General features: G+C 34.0%; 3 protein-coding genes across 3 annotated transcripts in view; 1 reads left to right on the top strand and 2 right to left on the bottom strand.

Moving 5' to 3' along the window:
* LOC105232080 (open rectifier potassium channel protein 1) overlaps positions 1–1,413 on the bottom strand; it is a 30,993-nt gene extending 29,580 nt beyond the window's left edge. The window contains exon 1 of the mRNA XM_029552746.2: positions 1,273–1,413. The gene's annotated coding sequence lies outside the window, so the exon portion shown is untranslated. The remainder of the gene's footprint in view (positions 1–1,272) is intronic.
* A 2,106-nt stretch (positions 1,414–3,519) lies between these two features.
* LOC105232079 (uncharacterized) lies at positions 3,520–10,574 on the bottom strand. Its single transcript, XM_011213680.4, has 15 exons — positions 10,423–10,574; positions 9,955–10,360; positions 9,784–9,895; positions 9,608–9,731; positions 9,335–9,543; positions 9,088–9,271; positions 8,842–9,019; positions 8,610–8,767; positions 8,347–8,553; positions 8,118–8,292; positions 7,874–8,052; positions 7,501–7,791; positions 6,513–6,656; positions 5,151–5,371; positions 3,520–5,024 (listed from the first exon to the last, which is right to left on the bottom strand). The coding sequence occupies exons 1-15, from the start codon at positions 10,462–10,464 to the stop codon at positions 4,910–4,912; spliced, it is 2,745 nt and encodes a 914-aa protein (XP_011211982.2). The 5' UTR covers positions 10,465–10,574; the 3' UTR covers positions 3,520–4,909.
* Positions 10,575–10,910: 336 nt separating this feature from the next.
* Positions 10,911–15,758, top strand: LOC105232078 (putative ATP-dependent RNA helicase DHX57). The gene is made up of 8 exons (XM_011213679.4): positions 10,911–11,165; positions 11,230–12,011; positions 12,071–12,624; positions 12,684–13,410; positions 13,622–13,826; positions 13,892–14,648; positions 14,707–14,905; positions 14,962–15,758. Exons 1-8 carry the CDS (start codon positions 11,107–11,109, stop codon positions 15,525–15,527), a joined length of 3,849 nt encoding a protein of 1,282 aa, XP_011211981.2. The 5' UTR covers positions 10,911–11,106; the 3' UTR covers positions 15,528–15,758.
* The last annotated feature ends 387 nt before the right edge of the window (positions 15,759–16,145 follow it).

Below are 16,145 nucleotides of genomic sequence, written 5' to 3'. Positions count from 1 at the left end.
GGGTAGACATTCAGAGCGCTTTGAAGGCGCTGCAAGACGCGCTTGTGAAGATTTCTAAATCACAGAGGCAGAAATGCGCGTCGCTGAGAAAAGCTGGAGCGATAGCGTTAATTTTGTTGTGATATTTTTCAGGCTTTTATTATAATTTATTTAATTCTATACGCTTTATAAATCAAATTCACTTTTACAACACAAAAAGTTCACAAAAAACATATTAAGCGCGTACATCGCTACCAAGCAGCTTTGTATCACCCCCACCAGTCATACGCCGGCGCTTTACTGTTGCACATCTATAGACAAATTAACAGGTAGTTATTTACTTAGATTAGTGAGCGGTTGTGTATGTGTATTCAGTGGTGACAAGTATTCTGGTGTCGTCTTCAATTTCAATTTTTAACTTTTAATTTATTGCACGCCATAAAATACGTTGTCTCATACTCACATACATTTATTTTAGAAATAACGCGCTCCCCGGAAATTCGTTGGTCACATAAATACGCCTGCCGAATTCAGCGTTGCTTTTGCACTCACGCATACGCCAACATCAACACAATTACAACACATTGAACGAACGAGCGCTTTTCGCGATCGGCGTATACAAACAAAAAAACAAAAAATTGCTACTAGATTTATGTATGTATATGTATGCGTACACGTATGTACATATCTACAAATCGCTTAGTTTGTCATACTAAAGCTAAATAAAATAAATAAAGCGTGTAAAAAGTAACATATTTTTGCAATGTATAGATAAATTTTAGTTAAACAAGTAGTAAGTATCTTTAGCTTTCTTGTTTGGGTCTTATTATACTGCTCTCCAGCGCAAATATGCTTAGACAGACACTAATCAGAGCAGTTACGTACTCCTTGCATTTATTCCTACCTTCTAATGATGTGCAAATAGCGGTAACGCTTTAAAAAGCTTACTAAAAACCGGTAACTCGCTATTGAGTTCGTTTCGAATGCAAAACTAGCACTTTTATAGGTCAAAAATGTTAAAAAAAAAATATACGTTTTAAATAAATTTTGACATAGATCTGGGGCATTAATTTTATATGCGCTTTTCTATGTGAGTAATTATTATTAATTTACTAACTAAATTTTTATAGTTTTAATAAAAGCTTATAATGTGGCAAAGTGTCTGTTGTTGAAAATATGGGTTGGTATAGAAAGGTTATCCACAACCTTTGTAGTTCTTCACAAATAACATATTTATATGCTTATTTCAAAGTGTCTTATTATATATAACAATAATCCAACGCAACTACTTACCGATTTTCCATTTTGTGCTGCTTCCAGTAATTTTTTTGGTCCAACTTTTGCAATGTCATTCTTCACAAAGGACGTTCGTATACAATTTCCTTGACTTTCCTTGACTTTTCTATAGCACAATTTACATTCGATTTATTCGATTTTATAACACAATTAACGTACTGATATTCACACTAAACTCATAACACGTTTTAAACATAAATATTTGCACATTTAATGGCTAGTTATAGGCAATTAAATCACTTGTATTAAATCTTAGTTTCAACTGTTGGCAAACTGAAATTGACGTTCGGTAACGGAAATTCTTGTTGTGAAGTTTGTTTACATTAGAATGTTAGGCTGTTCCTTGTTGTAATAATGACGGCGGAGAATTTCGCAAAGATTTAACGATGCTTGTTAGTAGCGTATTTTATAGTTTCTCTGACAAAAAAAATAAAATTGTTTGTATTTATAAATGTTACACAGATTACTCTAATTTTTGCACTTTATGGGTAGTATACACTCAAACACGACGTTGTGAAAGGCGTATTTTTGTAAATAAGAGGAAATACAAGTGTTGATTATGACAATAAATGATTTGTTGACGCTAAAAAATACTACTTCAGGCTACAGCGAAGCAAAAACAACAATAAAGCAAAAAGAGATGAACTCAAGTTACACCAATACTAGTAAATTATTGTTCAAACACATACATACATATGTAGCATGAGCACACACTTATGAAATAGCAAGCTGTAGGAGGTAGCGAATTTGCAAATAAGCAACACAAACAAGCTGTAGCAATGAATTAAATGTATTATCACCTTAACGATGCGTCTGTTGCTGGCCGCAGAGGCTGCAGAGCACACAATGTGCTTACAGGTTGAAAATTAGCCGGCGCATTTTTAGTTTGATTTACGCAAAAATTTAGAGTTTTCGTCCAAAGTGAAAATGTGTTTGAAACTAAGAAATATTTAAACATTTGTGTGTGTGTGTGTAAAACAGAAATTGAAATTATTGTTAAATAAAAAAGTCATAAAAAATAAAATAAAAAATATGTATGTATGTATATGAAAAATATATAAAAAATTATTAAAAAATTTAAAAAATAATTCAAATAATAAAAACAAAAAGATATGTACAAGAAATACATAAAGTTAAATCGCATGCATTTTGTAGCATAAAGCGATCATTCTAGCCAACTTTAGCTTAAAAAAAATACAGGCAAACATACATATGTAATTTATTACAGTCATATAATAAATTCAAATGAAGAAGAAATGTATCATCATTTCAGCTAACCAACTGCGCCAATAAAATTGATAATTGACTTTAGATAAACATTTGAGGGCGCAGTTAAGGAGTTGGTTATTTTACAAACATATGTATGTACATTGAAATCTATGAGCATAAAAAACAGTCCAGAGATATCACTATAAGCAACTGGTCTTCAAGGGCACCTGTGACGTATGCGTATGCCGTAGGAGTGCTAGACTAACCCTCAGGATGATTGCAGACATAAAATACGGATGTACGACAATTGACATACATACATAAATACCCAAAATTTTTGTTATAAAAAAATTGTCAAACTTATCGAAATTGTCTAACTCATAATTGATTCGTGTTGTGTATATTTTTTATATATTAAGATGTCAATCTTTTAATTAATATTCACTGTCAAAATTTCGCGTTTTATTTGCATTAGAGCGGTGCAATATTTAAATTGATTTTAATGGATGACTACCGATCAATCAGTTAGCGAAAAAAATGTTATTACAAGCACTTATGTGTCTGTTTTAATTTCCCTCAAGACCTAGAAATTAAGTACTCACTTAAGGCATTCATAGACAGGTTAACAAGTGCGTGCGTAGGTATTCAAATTAATGCGTAATTTGCATGTAAATTTCCACCGACAAAGATTTTTATTACAGATTAGTAATTGCTATTAATTAATTGTTAAGTTGCGCGGTAAGTGCAAAAAGGAAGTGCCTTATGATTTATGTGTTAGTTGTTGACAGTCTTTTTAAAATATTTTAAACGAAAGCAAATTGTGATTTTTTTTTTAAGATTTACTTGATAAAGTGGCGGTTGATGATAATTAATATTTAAATTAGTTATAATTAATATAAGCATTTTTTAGTTTTAATTTTGATCAATAAATTTAAATTTACATACATATGTATGTATGTATACAAATCATTTAGGCTTCATTTTTACATTTATAATTTATTTATAATATTCTATATACGAATTAATAATTAAAAGTTTAAATGTATTATTATAGTTTATTTTATATTGTATTTCATTTTAATATTAAATAATTGTTTGCTTGTTACTTTTTATATTTATATTTGAAATGTATTGTAAGTCATAAATCGCACATCTGAACATACCATAACCGCTAATCGATAGATATGGTGTCACTATAAACTTTGATTGTTTTTTTATCAATCAAAACAAAATAATATTATATATATGCATTTAATTTAATACTTTTTACCAATCAAAATAAAATATGTAATAAAAATGTATTTATTAAAATCACAAATAAATCATTTAAGCTTCTAAATGTTAAAGTGCTTAAATTTAACAGGTTTAAATACATAAAATTTTTAAACTTCAAACAACATTAAACTTTTCTTTTTTTTGGAATGAAAAAATAACTAATAATTTTGTAAATTTTTTACCCAACTCGCGCCCACTAATTATAAACAGTTAACATATTTTATTCATAACCCATTTAAACTAATTTTAATTTTTCAGAAACTTGCAACAAAAAAACCAGCTGACAAGCAATTCACGACTCCTAGGTAGTTACTATATATTACTGTATCATGCTTGTTAATAACTTAAGCAAACAGTCAATGAAACCTAAAATCATTAAAGTAACTTTGCTTATATTTTTCGATGACCCGCCTTATAGTTTTACATATATACATATATGTATAAGCACATTAATTAAAACAATATTAACAGACAATATTACCAAACGGATGATTTTAGAGTGTTATGATTGAAGTAGTACACGAAAGGTGTTTCCTAGTCTAGTAATTCATTATAAAATGTTGCCAGGGGAGAAAGTTTAGGCACATACTATGTATGTATAGTAAAATATACACATACATACATACATATGTATATATGCAAGTAATTGAGAAAATTCTAAATAAATATGCTTATAATATTAATAAGTCACTTAGTGATAAGCAATCACAAATTATTTACAACAAACTGACAAGTATATAATTATTTGCAAGTATATTTAAATATAGTGCATAAATTAAAATTTATGAAATTACGGCGTTTTTTAATAACGCAGTTAATTGTGAACTTATCAGGGAGCAGCGTATAAAGCAAATACATATGTACATATGTATTATAATTCATAGGAAAATTACAAATTTGCACCTTTCATTTTCTTATGCACACATTCTTGTACATATGTATATGCAATAACTCATTGTTTACAAATATTGATAATGAAAATGAAATTAGGTTGATTTATGAAAATAAATAATAAACACAAAGCTTAAAACTAAATGTCATACAGGTAAATAAGTATATCGTCATATTTCAAGAATATTTTTAGTTGTTTGTCAACAAAGGGATAATTTTATATTTTTTTCTGAAACTTTGTTGCGTGTGCAACCTGAGTCTATATTCCTCCATTGGTTTCTGTGTTCACGCCCAAACTGCACAAATACGCCTTTAAAGACATTTGTTCGGCATTATTTAAAATGTGATTTTGCAAGGCTTTCGCTTGGTTCCGACTACAAAAACAAGTACATAAGAAAAGACAAACAAGAAAATGTTTTCACATATTATAAATTAGAATTAAAAAGCGTATACAGTTATTTCTAAGGAAATACTTGGGTAAATTGATTGGCATTACTCACATATCGGGCAGCACATTATCATCGCTAACATTCAAATTTTCTGTGTAGAGGTAGAGGTGTTTCAAAGCCATCAAACGATTGCCGCCGGTGATGGGTGGAATTTTTAAAAGGGCTTGTTGTAGAAATTGCAAAACGCGCAAAACTACCGTAACACAGAGCAAGGTGGGCGTATGTTCGGCTGGAAGCCGATCAATGAAGGACTTTTGTGCAGAAATAACGGACTAAAAACGAGAATAAAAGGGGGGAGTTCAATAATTGCGATGCAAAACAAATCGTTTCATTAAGAAACACAAGCTTTAATTCAAATTTTTACATAAAACATTTAGTTTTCTACGCTACAGTTATTCAGGTAGATTTTTGAGGTTATGTAGTTTTTAATATTTCAATATTTTTGATTATATTAATGTGATATTTTTAAGCATACTTAAGTATAATACATATTAACACTAACAACCCATCAAGTCGGCTACAAACTCTACTACAAACTAATACATACCTACAAAAAAAATGTAAAAGTAATATTTAAGGAGTCATATCCACTTTTGAATTTCAAAAAATCAATTCTTTTTTTGCTTAAATATCGAATAAATGTATGCACATACATACATATATTTCAGATTCTTTTCGAGAAGTTAAGTTGATCGGGCAAATGTTGTAGTTTCGGAGATATGAACGCATTTGTAAGAATTTTTTAACTCCAGTTTGCTCCCAAAATATTAAACTCGTTTTTCTCGAAACGATAAATCAGAGCCGGAGCGTAAAATATTTCGAAAACGGCTGGTCCGAACGAGTTGAAATTTTAGGAGGAATTTCTTGGATCGAAGGAATTTTACAATTTCGACATTTAAGTCTCTCTAAAATGGAACTTTTTTCATAAAAAACGACTTTTTTGGTATTGTAACAAGAAATATTTTTGGTTCTTGCATTTAAGATAATTTTAAGCATTTTAAAATTTTAAGAAAGGCCAAAATTTTCAAAATGAATCTGCGATTATTAAAGGACATTAAATTCTGTATACGTATTTTTTTATATTTATTTATAAAATAAAGTGTCTTTTAGAAAAAAACCATAAAAAGGTTTTTTTTTTATATTTGCAAGTGGATATAATACCTTAAATAACTCAAAATATGTACTTCAATAGAAATCTCTGGTAGGACAATTTTATGATTTAACCGTTACGTCTTCTAGCTAGGAAATTTTTGATATTAAGATTTCTAGGTTATGTTTCGACTTATATTTTCGAAACATTTGTAAGAACGTGAAATACAATATATATTTTATATGTATATCATGAATAAACATATATGTATTTAGTTTTGTACTCCCAAAGACCTAAAGGTTAGAATTTTTTCTTCGACTCACCTGTATAACGTCTATTGTGAACGGTGGCCTTTGATTGTACAAATTGTATATTAATACGGCAGAAATATGCGCAAATATTTTGGAATGGTGTTTTATTAAAGCTTGCATAAATGCAAATAGTTCATCGGCGAACTTGTGTGTGGTCTACAAGGCAAAAGAAATGATTAAAACACACAAAAACTGATGTTTAAAACGAAGAAGTGATAAGGTATTTTTATAACCTGAATAGGGTACATTAAATTTGTCACGAAGTTTGTAACACCTAGAAGAAAATGGTATCCGACCTATAAAATATATACGCTACACAATATCTCAGTTTTTGAGATATCGATCTGCATACGTTATTTTCTCCCCAAAAAAGCTGCTAATTTGTCAGAATCACTGATATCGAAACACTATGTTATAGCTGCTATGCAAACTCAACGATTAAAAACAAGTTCTTGTATGGAACTTGACATAGCTTATATTTTAAGGTAACACCTTAAGAAACTTTATAGATCGGACCATTATAGCATATTGTTGCCATACAAACTAAACGATCAAAATGAAGTTATTGGAAAACTTTTTTATTTGATAATTTATTTTGCATGGATTATATTATAAGTAGACTACAATATCTGAAGAAATTTTTCAGATCGGAGCATTATAGCGTACAGCTAGCATAACAACGGGACGATTCATATTAAGTTCTTGTATGATTTTTTTTTATTTGATCAGATATTTTTACGAAATTTGCCAATGATTGGAGGCTAAGACAGAGTTATAATATCTGAAGAAGTTTTCTAGATCGAAGTTCTTATATGAAAACGTCTTTTTTTGTGAAGTGCATTATAGCTTCGATGTAACCGAAGTCAACGTTTTTCCTAGTTAAATTTGAATTTTATTTGATCTGGTTTCGAATTTAACCGCTACAATTTTCAAAAGGCTCATCCTTAATGTATGCAATGCATTTGAGGGAGAAATTAGCTGACAGAACACCAATACTCACCGCACCATAGCGCATGCATAGCTTCCAAGCTACTGGCGATGGTAGTTCAATGTCTTTCGTTGAATGCAGCAACGTGAAATTGTTAAACATATTTCGCTGATAGCTAATAATGTGCTTAGGATGAAACTCCGACTCCTCTTCACTGGTAACTTGCACTTTCGGCTTACGCTGCAAACAACTAGAGAGCAACGTTTCAACCAAGACATGATATGGGTGTAATCTAAGTGGCAGCTTGGGTATGTCAGTGACTTCACGAAATGAGTAATATAGGTTTGTAAGGCAGACAAAATGCTATTGAATGAATGAAAATGTAAAATTAAAATATATTTTAATTTAAAAAGTTATGTGTATTTTTATATTTTTATATATTTACCGTTTTCACACGATACATTTGAGCATTAGTTGTTGACTCCGCTTTGCTTAGAAATTTAACTAAATAATTTTCCAAGGCGAGTATTTCACGCACAAGCCACATTTTTGAAGATCTTGTGAACTCTTTATTGTGTGACAATGTAATACATCCACTCACCAATAAATCAATGGCATACACATCTAGTATTTATGAAAATTTTAAAAAAATTAGAAAAATTCTGATTTAAGTAGCAAAGGACACTTACCAATAAATCTTTCTTTATCAACAAACTTATGTATTTGTTTAGTTTGGAGCAGGCGTACATTCAGCGTTTTCATAATGTGTTCCAACTGATCAAATACGTTATAGCCTACCTTCAATAAAACGCCAATTTTTTGTAAAGTGTAGCAGTAGTCATCCACTTGCTGCGCACTTGGTGACTGTTCACATATTTATTAAAAAAAAAAATTAAAAATATTTTAGAAAAAACCTACCTTTTCTGCACCAAGGTCTTTAAGTGCGCGCTCTATAGCTACATATTGTCCATAGACGTGTAAACCGCATCCATCCAATTTATAGAAATTTTTTGTCTTTGCAATGGAGTGTGCAAAATGTACAAATGAAGCATACAAATAGAGATAGTGCACCTTTCTAGCACCCTTAAATATCGACACAAAGTAATCTTCAAGGTTAGGTAGAAACTGGAAGCAAAAACATTTATATTACTATCTTTATTTTAGTTGTAATGCCACTATACCTGTTTTAATTCAGCATTATGCTCACACAACATTTTTTGATCAGACAAGCTATATATTTGCAGTAGTATGCCATTGACGCATTCGCTATTTGATTCTTTGAATAATGCAGGCAGTGTTTTGTAAACGAAAATAAATGCATTTGCATAACGCTCACAATCTAAGATATACAAGGATAAAATATTTGCTGTCTAACTTTTCAACGTTTTTAAATATTAAACATTGTGCTTTTACCGTCATATTTCAACATTTTTTTGTACACCACAATTATAAATTGAGCAACAAAATAATGCATGGTATCTGGCTCGCTTCCAGCATCTTTCAACAACTTAAAATATATTTCTATTGACTGCATATAAGGAAAATAGGACCATAGAGCATTAACATAAGGCATCAGCGATTCCAAATTTGCCTGACAAGATTTAAAAGAAAGTATATTTTTTTTAAATAAATAACTATTAAACGTATTAGTTTCAGCACCTGATCTTCCAAATAAAACTCCAGTATATGCTTTAGTATATATTCGTCAGTGCATGTCTTGGCACGTGCAAATTTAATGTACAATTGTGCTGCAGTTAATGAAATGCTTTCATCTTTATGCAATGCAAGTCGAAGTATTGCCTCCAGAAACGTCTGCGATAAACATTCCAAATCGAGTAAATGTCTATAATGCGCTTTCAATTATTAAATCATTCTTCGTACAACAAAAAGTTTAAGATTTGCTTACGGCCTCAGTTTCTCCAAAAAGGTGAGTGTGGCCTTTAGCAAGCCCTTCGTTCTTTCCAATTTTAGAAATGTGTAGTAAACTTCCTGCATACCCTTTTCAATAAGAAAGCTTACAAGCTGGCGATGGTTACTTACACTTTGCTGCCTGAAAAGTTTATCCAGCATACGTATGAGGCTTTTAAAAACACCACAATGTGTTGCTTTATGGTGCTGTGCAAAGATGTTATACATGTTTTTATTATTTAAAATACTATCAACACTACGGCTTTATTACCCCCAATCTAAAAACAAGGCGATAGAATTGAAATGCGTCTTCATTAAAGGCACTGGATGCTCCAAAATACTGCTCTATAATTTTACTTAAACCTTCCGCTATATATGAGTGACATTCCTCAAAACTGTAAAAATAAATATGAATGAATGAATTACAAAATACATTATAAAACATACTATAAGCCATGTAAGGCGCTATTCAGCAGATATCTGCAGATTAAGTTTAATCCTCCAAAGTCCACATCACAGTTTTTTTTAATTTGATGCACACCAAGAAAGAGCTGGTAATCTGTAAAAACTCTTAATTTGAAATGATATGCCCAACAATATTGTGTAAAATATATTTACTAATACGCGCAATTGGTTCTACGAGAAACTTCACTTGCATATCGGAGTCTTGTTTCTGTAAATCCATACAGCAATTACACCAAACACCCAGTAATTGGAGATATAGTACAAGTGCCTTAGATTCCGCCGCTGTTGCTTGTATATTGCGCACTGCTTTACTTAGCTTATTAAGAAAAAGCTCAAAACTGTTGAAAAATATGGAGTTACGATGAAATATGTAGCGGCGGCAACCAGCTGCATCCCAGTCGAAATCTTTTCCCGTTTCACACTGCTGTGGAGTAATCTGGGTGTGCAAGCCAATCGCTTTGAACAGTTCATTAATAAAATCTGCTGCCGCCTCCAGGGAAAGCTCTCCTTGGGGTTCGGAACGAAGCAGTAACTGGTTCACACATCGCGATGCCACCACCTGCCGTATGTATTTTCACAATATAGTTTACACATTTGTTTATTTGTAAAACAAAAGCTTACCTCTGGTGTAGTACCACAAGTAAGAGCGGCCACAAAATTCATATTAAACCCTTTATAATAAAAAAAACAAAAATCCAATTACAGATAGGCGGGAATAATAATAATAATTTTCAATAAAGACGACAGAACAACCGTTACCTCTTCTGGAAAGACGCAGAGTTGCAAAAATCGTATGCACTTCACTAAGTTGAAGTCGATAAGTACTGTAAAATAATCGCTAAGGGTAGTAAATAAGATACTAAATAAATAAAATAAGGTATTATCATAATTACCTCTTATTAGTTATAGTATTACTTTTCAATAATTCATAATTTGTTTGGGTTTTTTCGTTTTGTGATATTTTATAACTTTCATACAACTGACTTTTTAATCATTTCCGCTGTGTTCTTCCTCTTCCTCGCTTTTGAAAACAATAAATATTTATCCCATACGGCAGCGCTTTGAACAGCAAGACCAGCTGATCATTGCCGACATATATATATGTATATATATAAATATACGTTCTCTGCTGACACGTTTGTTGCATATCTGCTGGTTGTTGCTTTTTTTTCTAAAGACTTTCAGCTTATTTATAATTTTGGTTATTTCGCCAGTAGATGCAATAATAGCTAAATTGTATATAAATATAGTGAAATTAGTTGTTGATACCAACCAATATATACACAGTTGTTATTAGCCAACACCATGGAACCTGAGCAAGACGAAAACTGGTACCTCCGCCCACTCTGCGACCCGCGAACAACGTGAGTGCAATGTTCATATTTTTTAGCCTCTGTTAAGTGTACAATTTAAATATATTTATTTCAGTAATGCCCCTATCAAAGTTGCGCCTACCAAAGTTGCTGTGAAGACTGAATTGCAAGAATTGCGTCTGTCCGAAGATTCACAAAAAATGACAATGGAGACACTGCGGGCGATACATGGCCCCGATTTTCGTCTTAATGACGCATCAGTTTATAGCGATCGGGGTAGTCATATGAAAAAAGCTTATTGGGAAGATCGTGGAACATTAGTTGTACATAGTGTCACCAACTACTCAGCCGACAGTCAGAAGGCAGAAACTCCAGAAGACCGTTTGCGGCGTTTCGCTTTGCTAAAGTTGGAAAATTATGGCTTCGCGGCTTTGCATTGCGCAGAAGCTTTTGATCACTGCAATGGAGATACCGATGCTGCGTTGTTGTTGCTTTATCGTAAATATATGCGTGTACTAGCCACTCAAACAGATGACGAAGCTAACGAGTTCTTGAATAATGATATAAGCAAAGAAGATCTCTTGGAAATGCGTAACGATGAAAAGGCAGCTTTAGAATCTATTTATGATACAGCTTTTGAGGAAAAGGAGAAAAATACGGTTTGGAGTTTGAAATTCAAAATAGATCATTTACTGATACATAGTCCGTCAGAGAGACGAAAACGTACTGGTATACCCGACCAAGCAGCGCAGCAGAAAGCGAAACCAACAGTCAATGGAAAGGCCCGTTGTCGTAATTTTGACAGCAATGGCACATGTCGTTTCGGCAACAAATGCCGCTTTGCACATTTAGCGCCCGTTGTAGAAGAAGGAGAGGGACAGCGGAAAAAACACGAAGGTAAGAATAAATGATTTTTTATAACATGGACGTATTAAATATTTTTGCCGTACTTTCAGATTTTCTCGATGGCAACGAAGAGTACAATTGGTTTTTTCTTGAAATACGATTTCCACCCGATACTAAGTACCCATACGAAGCACCATTTATCTACCTCAAAACAACATGCCACGATCTACCACGTGATATATTGTTACTTGTAGCGCGCCGTTTATATTGTGAGGCACGCAACATTTGCGCCGATGGCATGGGCTGTGTTTATAGCATTTGCGAAGCTATACAAAGCGAAGAGGCGTACTCACAACTGCCGAAAGGCGATGCCTATCCATTTCCTTCAGATGCCAAATCACTTTTCGCCAGTGATAGCGACGTTGAAACCACAGCAAATGGCGGCGCGCCTGAAGTACTGCCAACACACTATGAACGAGGTCAAACGTCCCATGCCGAACAACAGCGTTCCACCAAACAAACCGAAAATGAAGATCGCGTGTTGCTGCGAAAATTTCTACAACGACAGGAAGACGAAAGATACCGTAAAATGATGTTGGGACGTCGGAATTTGCCTGCTTTCGAGAAAATGCTTGAAATACTGGATTTAATAGAAAAGTCGCAGGTATTTTCCAATTTCTTTGTATAACGAACATAACTGTCAATAAGCAAATTGTCCTTTAGGTCATTGTGATATCAGGCGAGACCGGCTGTGGAAAGTCCACACAAGTACCGCAATTCATACTCGACAATTGGCTATTTCATGCATCCAAACTTAAGGATTCCAGCAAAATACCACACGTGGAAGTAGTGTGCACGCAACCACGACGCCTTTCAGCGATAGGTGTGGCAGAGCGTGTAGCCGATGAGCGCACCGAACGTGTGGGTCAAACGGTGGGCTACCAAATACGTCTAGAAAATAAAATTTCATCTACCACACGTCTAACTTTTTGCACCACCGGTATCCTCTTGCGACGTCTCACTGCCGATCCACTGCTTAGTACCGTTTCGCATGTTATTGTCGACGAGGTGCATGAAAGAAGTGAAGAATCCGATTTTCTACTTATGATACTTAAGGACCTGCTCAAAGATAGACCTGAACTTAAAGTGATACTCATGTCTGCCACCCTAAATGCCAAATTGTTTTCAGAATATTTTGGTGGTGCACCAGTGTTGGATATACCTGGGCGCACATTCCACGTCGAGCAATTATTTCTCGAAGATATTCTGGAAGTATGTGATTATGTAATGGAATGTGATTCGCAGTATTGTCGTAAAATTACCAAAAAGGAGGAAGAAGAGCTAATGCGTGAATTAGAATACTCGGATGTAAAGTCAGAAGCTGCCGAGCCTGCCAGGAGCATAAAAGATGACAAGCTCACGTTGGCGCAGATGTATGGGCGTTACAGTGGTGAGTGCTTATTTGAAATTGTTTAAATTTAGGGCCTTATGTTCACGATCAACATACGATAGCTCATATATATACAAGCTGTTCGATCGAAATAAAATTCTTGTATGGAAACTATTGTATTTTATTTGTAAAGGCTATTAAAGTTTAGCTGCAACCGAACTGAACGTGCCTTCTTGTATGTTTTCAAATATCTCATTCTATTTTTTCAAAGATTATTCGAAGAAAACTTGTAAAAGCATCTACCTAATGGAACCAATGAAAATCAATCCCGAATTAGTGGAGTCTGTGCTGAAATACATTGTGGAAGGGGAGCATAACTGGCCCAAGGAAGGCACAATATTAGTATTTTTACCGGGTCTTCAAGAAATACAAACCGTGCATGAAGCGCTTGGCGATAGCGCTCTCTTTGGAAACAGGTTACTACAATTTGTTCAATTTTTATGTTGCATACGCTCAATATTTCGTCTATTCTCTGCCACAGAAGCGGTAACTTCATCGTCATACCGCTACACTCATCGCTCTCCAGCGAAGAGCAGTCGTCCATTTTCCGACCAGCACCGAAAGGTAAACGAAAAATCGTGCTTAGCACTAATATTGCCGAGACTTCGCTCACCATCGACGACTGCGTATTCGTTGTGGACTACGGTTTGATGAAAGAGAAGCGCTTCGATGCCAATCGTAACATGGAATCGCTGGAGTTAGTCTGGGTATCACGCGCCAACGCAATGCAACGTAAAGGACGCGCCGGACGCGTCATGCCAGGTGTTTGCATACATCTCTACACGGGTCATCGTTTCCGGCACAACTTCCTAGCACAACCTGTGCCGGAGATACATCGTGTACCTTTGGAACAGCTCGTGTTGCGCATAAAAACCTTGCCTTGCTTCAGCACTAAAAATACGCTGGAGGTGTTGGGACGTACACTGGAACCGCCCACCGAGGAAAATATACTTTCGGCTGTGCGCCGTTTACAGGATGTCGGCGCTTTAGATGAGACGCAAGATTTGACAGCGCTGGGTCATCACTTATCGGCGCTGCCGGTTGATGTGCGCATCGGCAAACTCATGTTATATGGCGCCATCTTCCAGTGTTTGGATAGCGTGCTCACCATAGCGGCGTGTTTGAGTCACAAATCGCCCTTTGTGAGTCCTTTTAATAAACGTGCCGAGGCAGAGAAGCGCAAACGTGAATTTGCTATATGCAATAGTGACCACTTGACAATGTTGTTAGCATACAAGGTGAGTGTGTTGAAATTTATTTGTTGTGGTGTAAACATATCTATGTTTTAACTTGCAGAAATGGTTGGAAGTGTCGCGTCGTAATTTCTACGCCAGCCGCAATTACGCAGATGAGCATTTTCTCTCACTGAAAACACTGGAAACTATTTCCGAGGTGAAATATCAGTTCTTGGAATTGCTGGTCTCAATTGGTTTTGTGCCCATCAACATACCGCGCAAGCGCAAAAACGCCAGCGATAATATACTCGACTTAACAGGTAATATATTTTGAAATATATTTGCTAAAATATATAAAATTAACTATATTACACAGGTGCCGACTTGAACGTGAATGGTGACAATAATCGTCTGCTCATATCGCTGCTTTACGCCGCGCTTTATCCCAACATTGTTAAGGTGCTTACACCCGAACGTAGCTACATCTCGACTGTCGGTGGTGCAATGGCCAAAATGCATACGGCCAAAGATTTGCGCTTCAAAACACGCCAAGACGGCTTCGTTGCCATACATCCATCATCGGTGAACGCAATTGTGGGCAGCTTTCAATCGCCGTTCCTCATCTATCAGGAAAAAGTGAAAACCTCGCGTATATTCATACGTGAGTGCTCCATGCTGCCTCTGGTGCCGTTGGTATTGTTCGCTGGTAGTGATTTTAAAATCGAATTGCATGGCGGCGATTTTGTATTTCTGCTAGAAGAGGATTGGATTATACTTAAGGCGCATACGCATGAAACGGCAGAGATGATACAGTGTTTGCGTTTGGAATTGTTAAAATTGTTGGAGGAAAAGATCAGCGATCCGTGTTTGAATTTGCTAAATCATGAAAATGGTCTGAAGATCATTAAAACAATTGTGCATCTTATAACAAATAATAATTAAGTGAAAACATATACATCTGTGAGTGTGTGTATGCTTTAGATAATGTTTGTGTGCGTGTGATTTTATGTTTTAAACAAAATTGTGTGAAAACATTATGTCTATAAGGTGTGTGATACAATATTGTAGTTTTGTAAAACCATCTTTTCCGTTTGCATATTATTTTTAATAAAATATTTTAATATGCTAATTCGCATAATATTAGTAGCAAAATTTTGTGAGAGATGAAAAAGAGATTTTTTTGTTTAATATATAAATTATATATAAAGCAATTTTTTGTTTAATAACGACAAAGCAGTGTAATTTGGAAAAATAAATTCTGCTAAAGGTATTTTAAAAGCTTAGCATATCTTTAGGCGGTTTAGCTTTTTGGAATCATAAACTATGTTGTTTAAGTAATTGAAATTTTTTATAATTTATAAATACGAACATATTTTTGTAGATTGGAATCACCGGTTTCGAAGTTAAATCGATTTATTAATTCAATTAAAAACGCAGATTTCTTTTTATATTAGTACAATAAAAACGAATTTTGATAAAAACGAAATATGTTCTTGTATTTACTTGTGTATATCTAATATTTTTATAAAATAATCGATTATTTTTCGATAAATTTTCCAA

Source organism: Bactrocera dorsalis, chromosome 4 (genome assembly GCF_023373825.1).
Source record: "Bactrocera dorsalis isolate Fly_Bdor chromosome 4, ASM2337382v1, whole genome shotgun sequence".
Classification (NCBI taxonomy): Eukaryota; Metazoa; Arthropoda; class Insecta; order Diptera; family Tephritidae; genus Bactrocera; species Bactrocera dorsalis.
The sequence above is the reverse complement of the archived record's forward strand: the minus strand, read 5'-3'. Positions and strand labels throughout refer to the sequence as shown.

Excerpts from the sequence above, each read along its gene's own strand:
- LOC105232078 (XM_011213679.4), top strand. The coding sequence starts at position 11,107 with ATGGAACCTGAGCAAGACGAAAACTGGTACCTCCGCCCACTCTGCGAC. Across the intron at positions 13,827-13,891 it reads AGCGCTCTCTTTGGAAACAG|AAGCGGTAACTTCATCGTCA; the intron begins GTTACTACAATT and ends TCTCTGCCACAG. Across the intron at positions 14,649-14,706 it reads CAATGTTGTTAGCATACAAG|AAATGGTTGGAAGTGTCGCG; the intron begins GTGAGTGTGTTG and ends TTTAACTTGCAG.
- LOC105232079 (XM_011213680.4), bottom strand. The coding sequence starts at position 10,464 with ATGAATTTTGTGGCCGCTCTTACTTGTGGTACTACACCAGAG. Across the intron at positions 10,361-10,422 it reads CTTGTGGTACTACACCAGAG|GTGGTGGCATCGCGATGTGT; the intron begins GTAAGCTTTTGT and ends TACATACGGCAG. Across the intron at positions 7,792-7,873 it reads AAATGTATCGTGTGAAAACG|CATTTTGTCTGCCTTACAAA; the intron begins GTAAATATATAA and ends TTCATTCAATAG.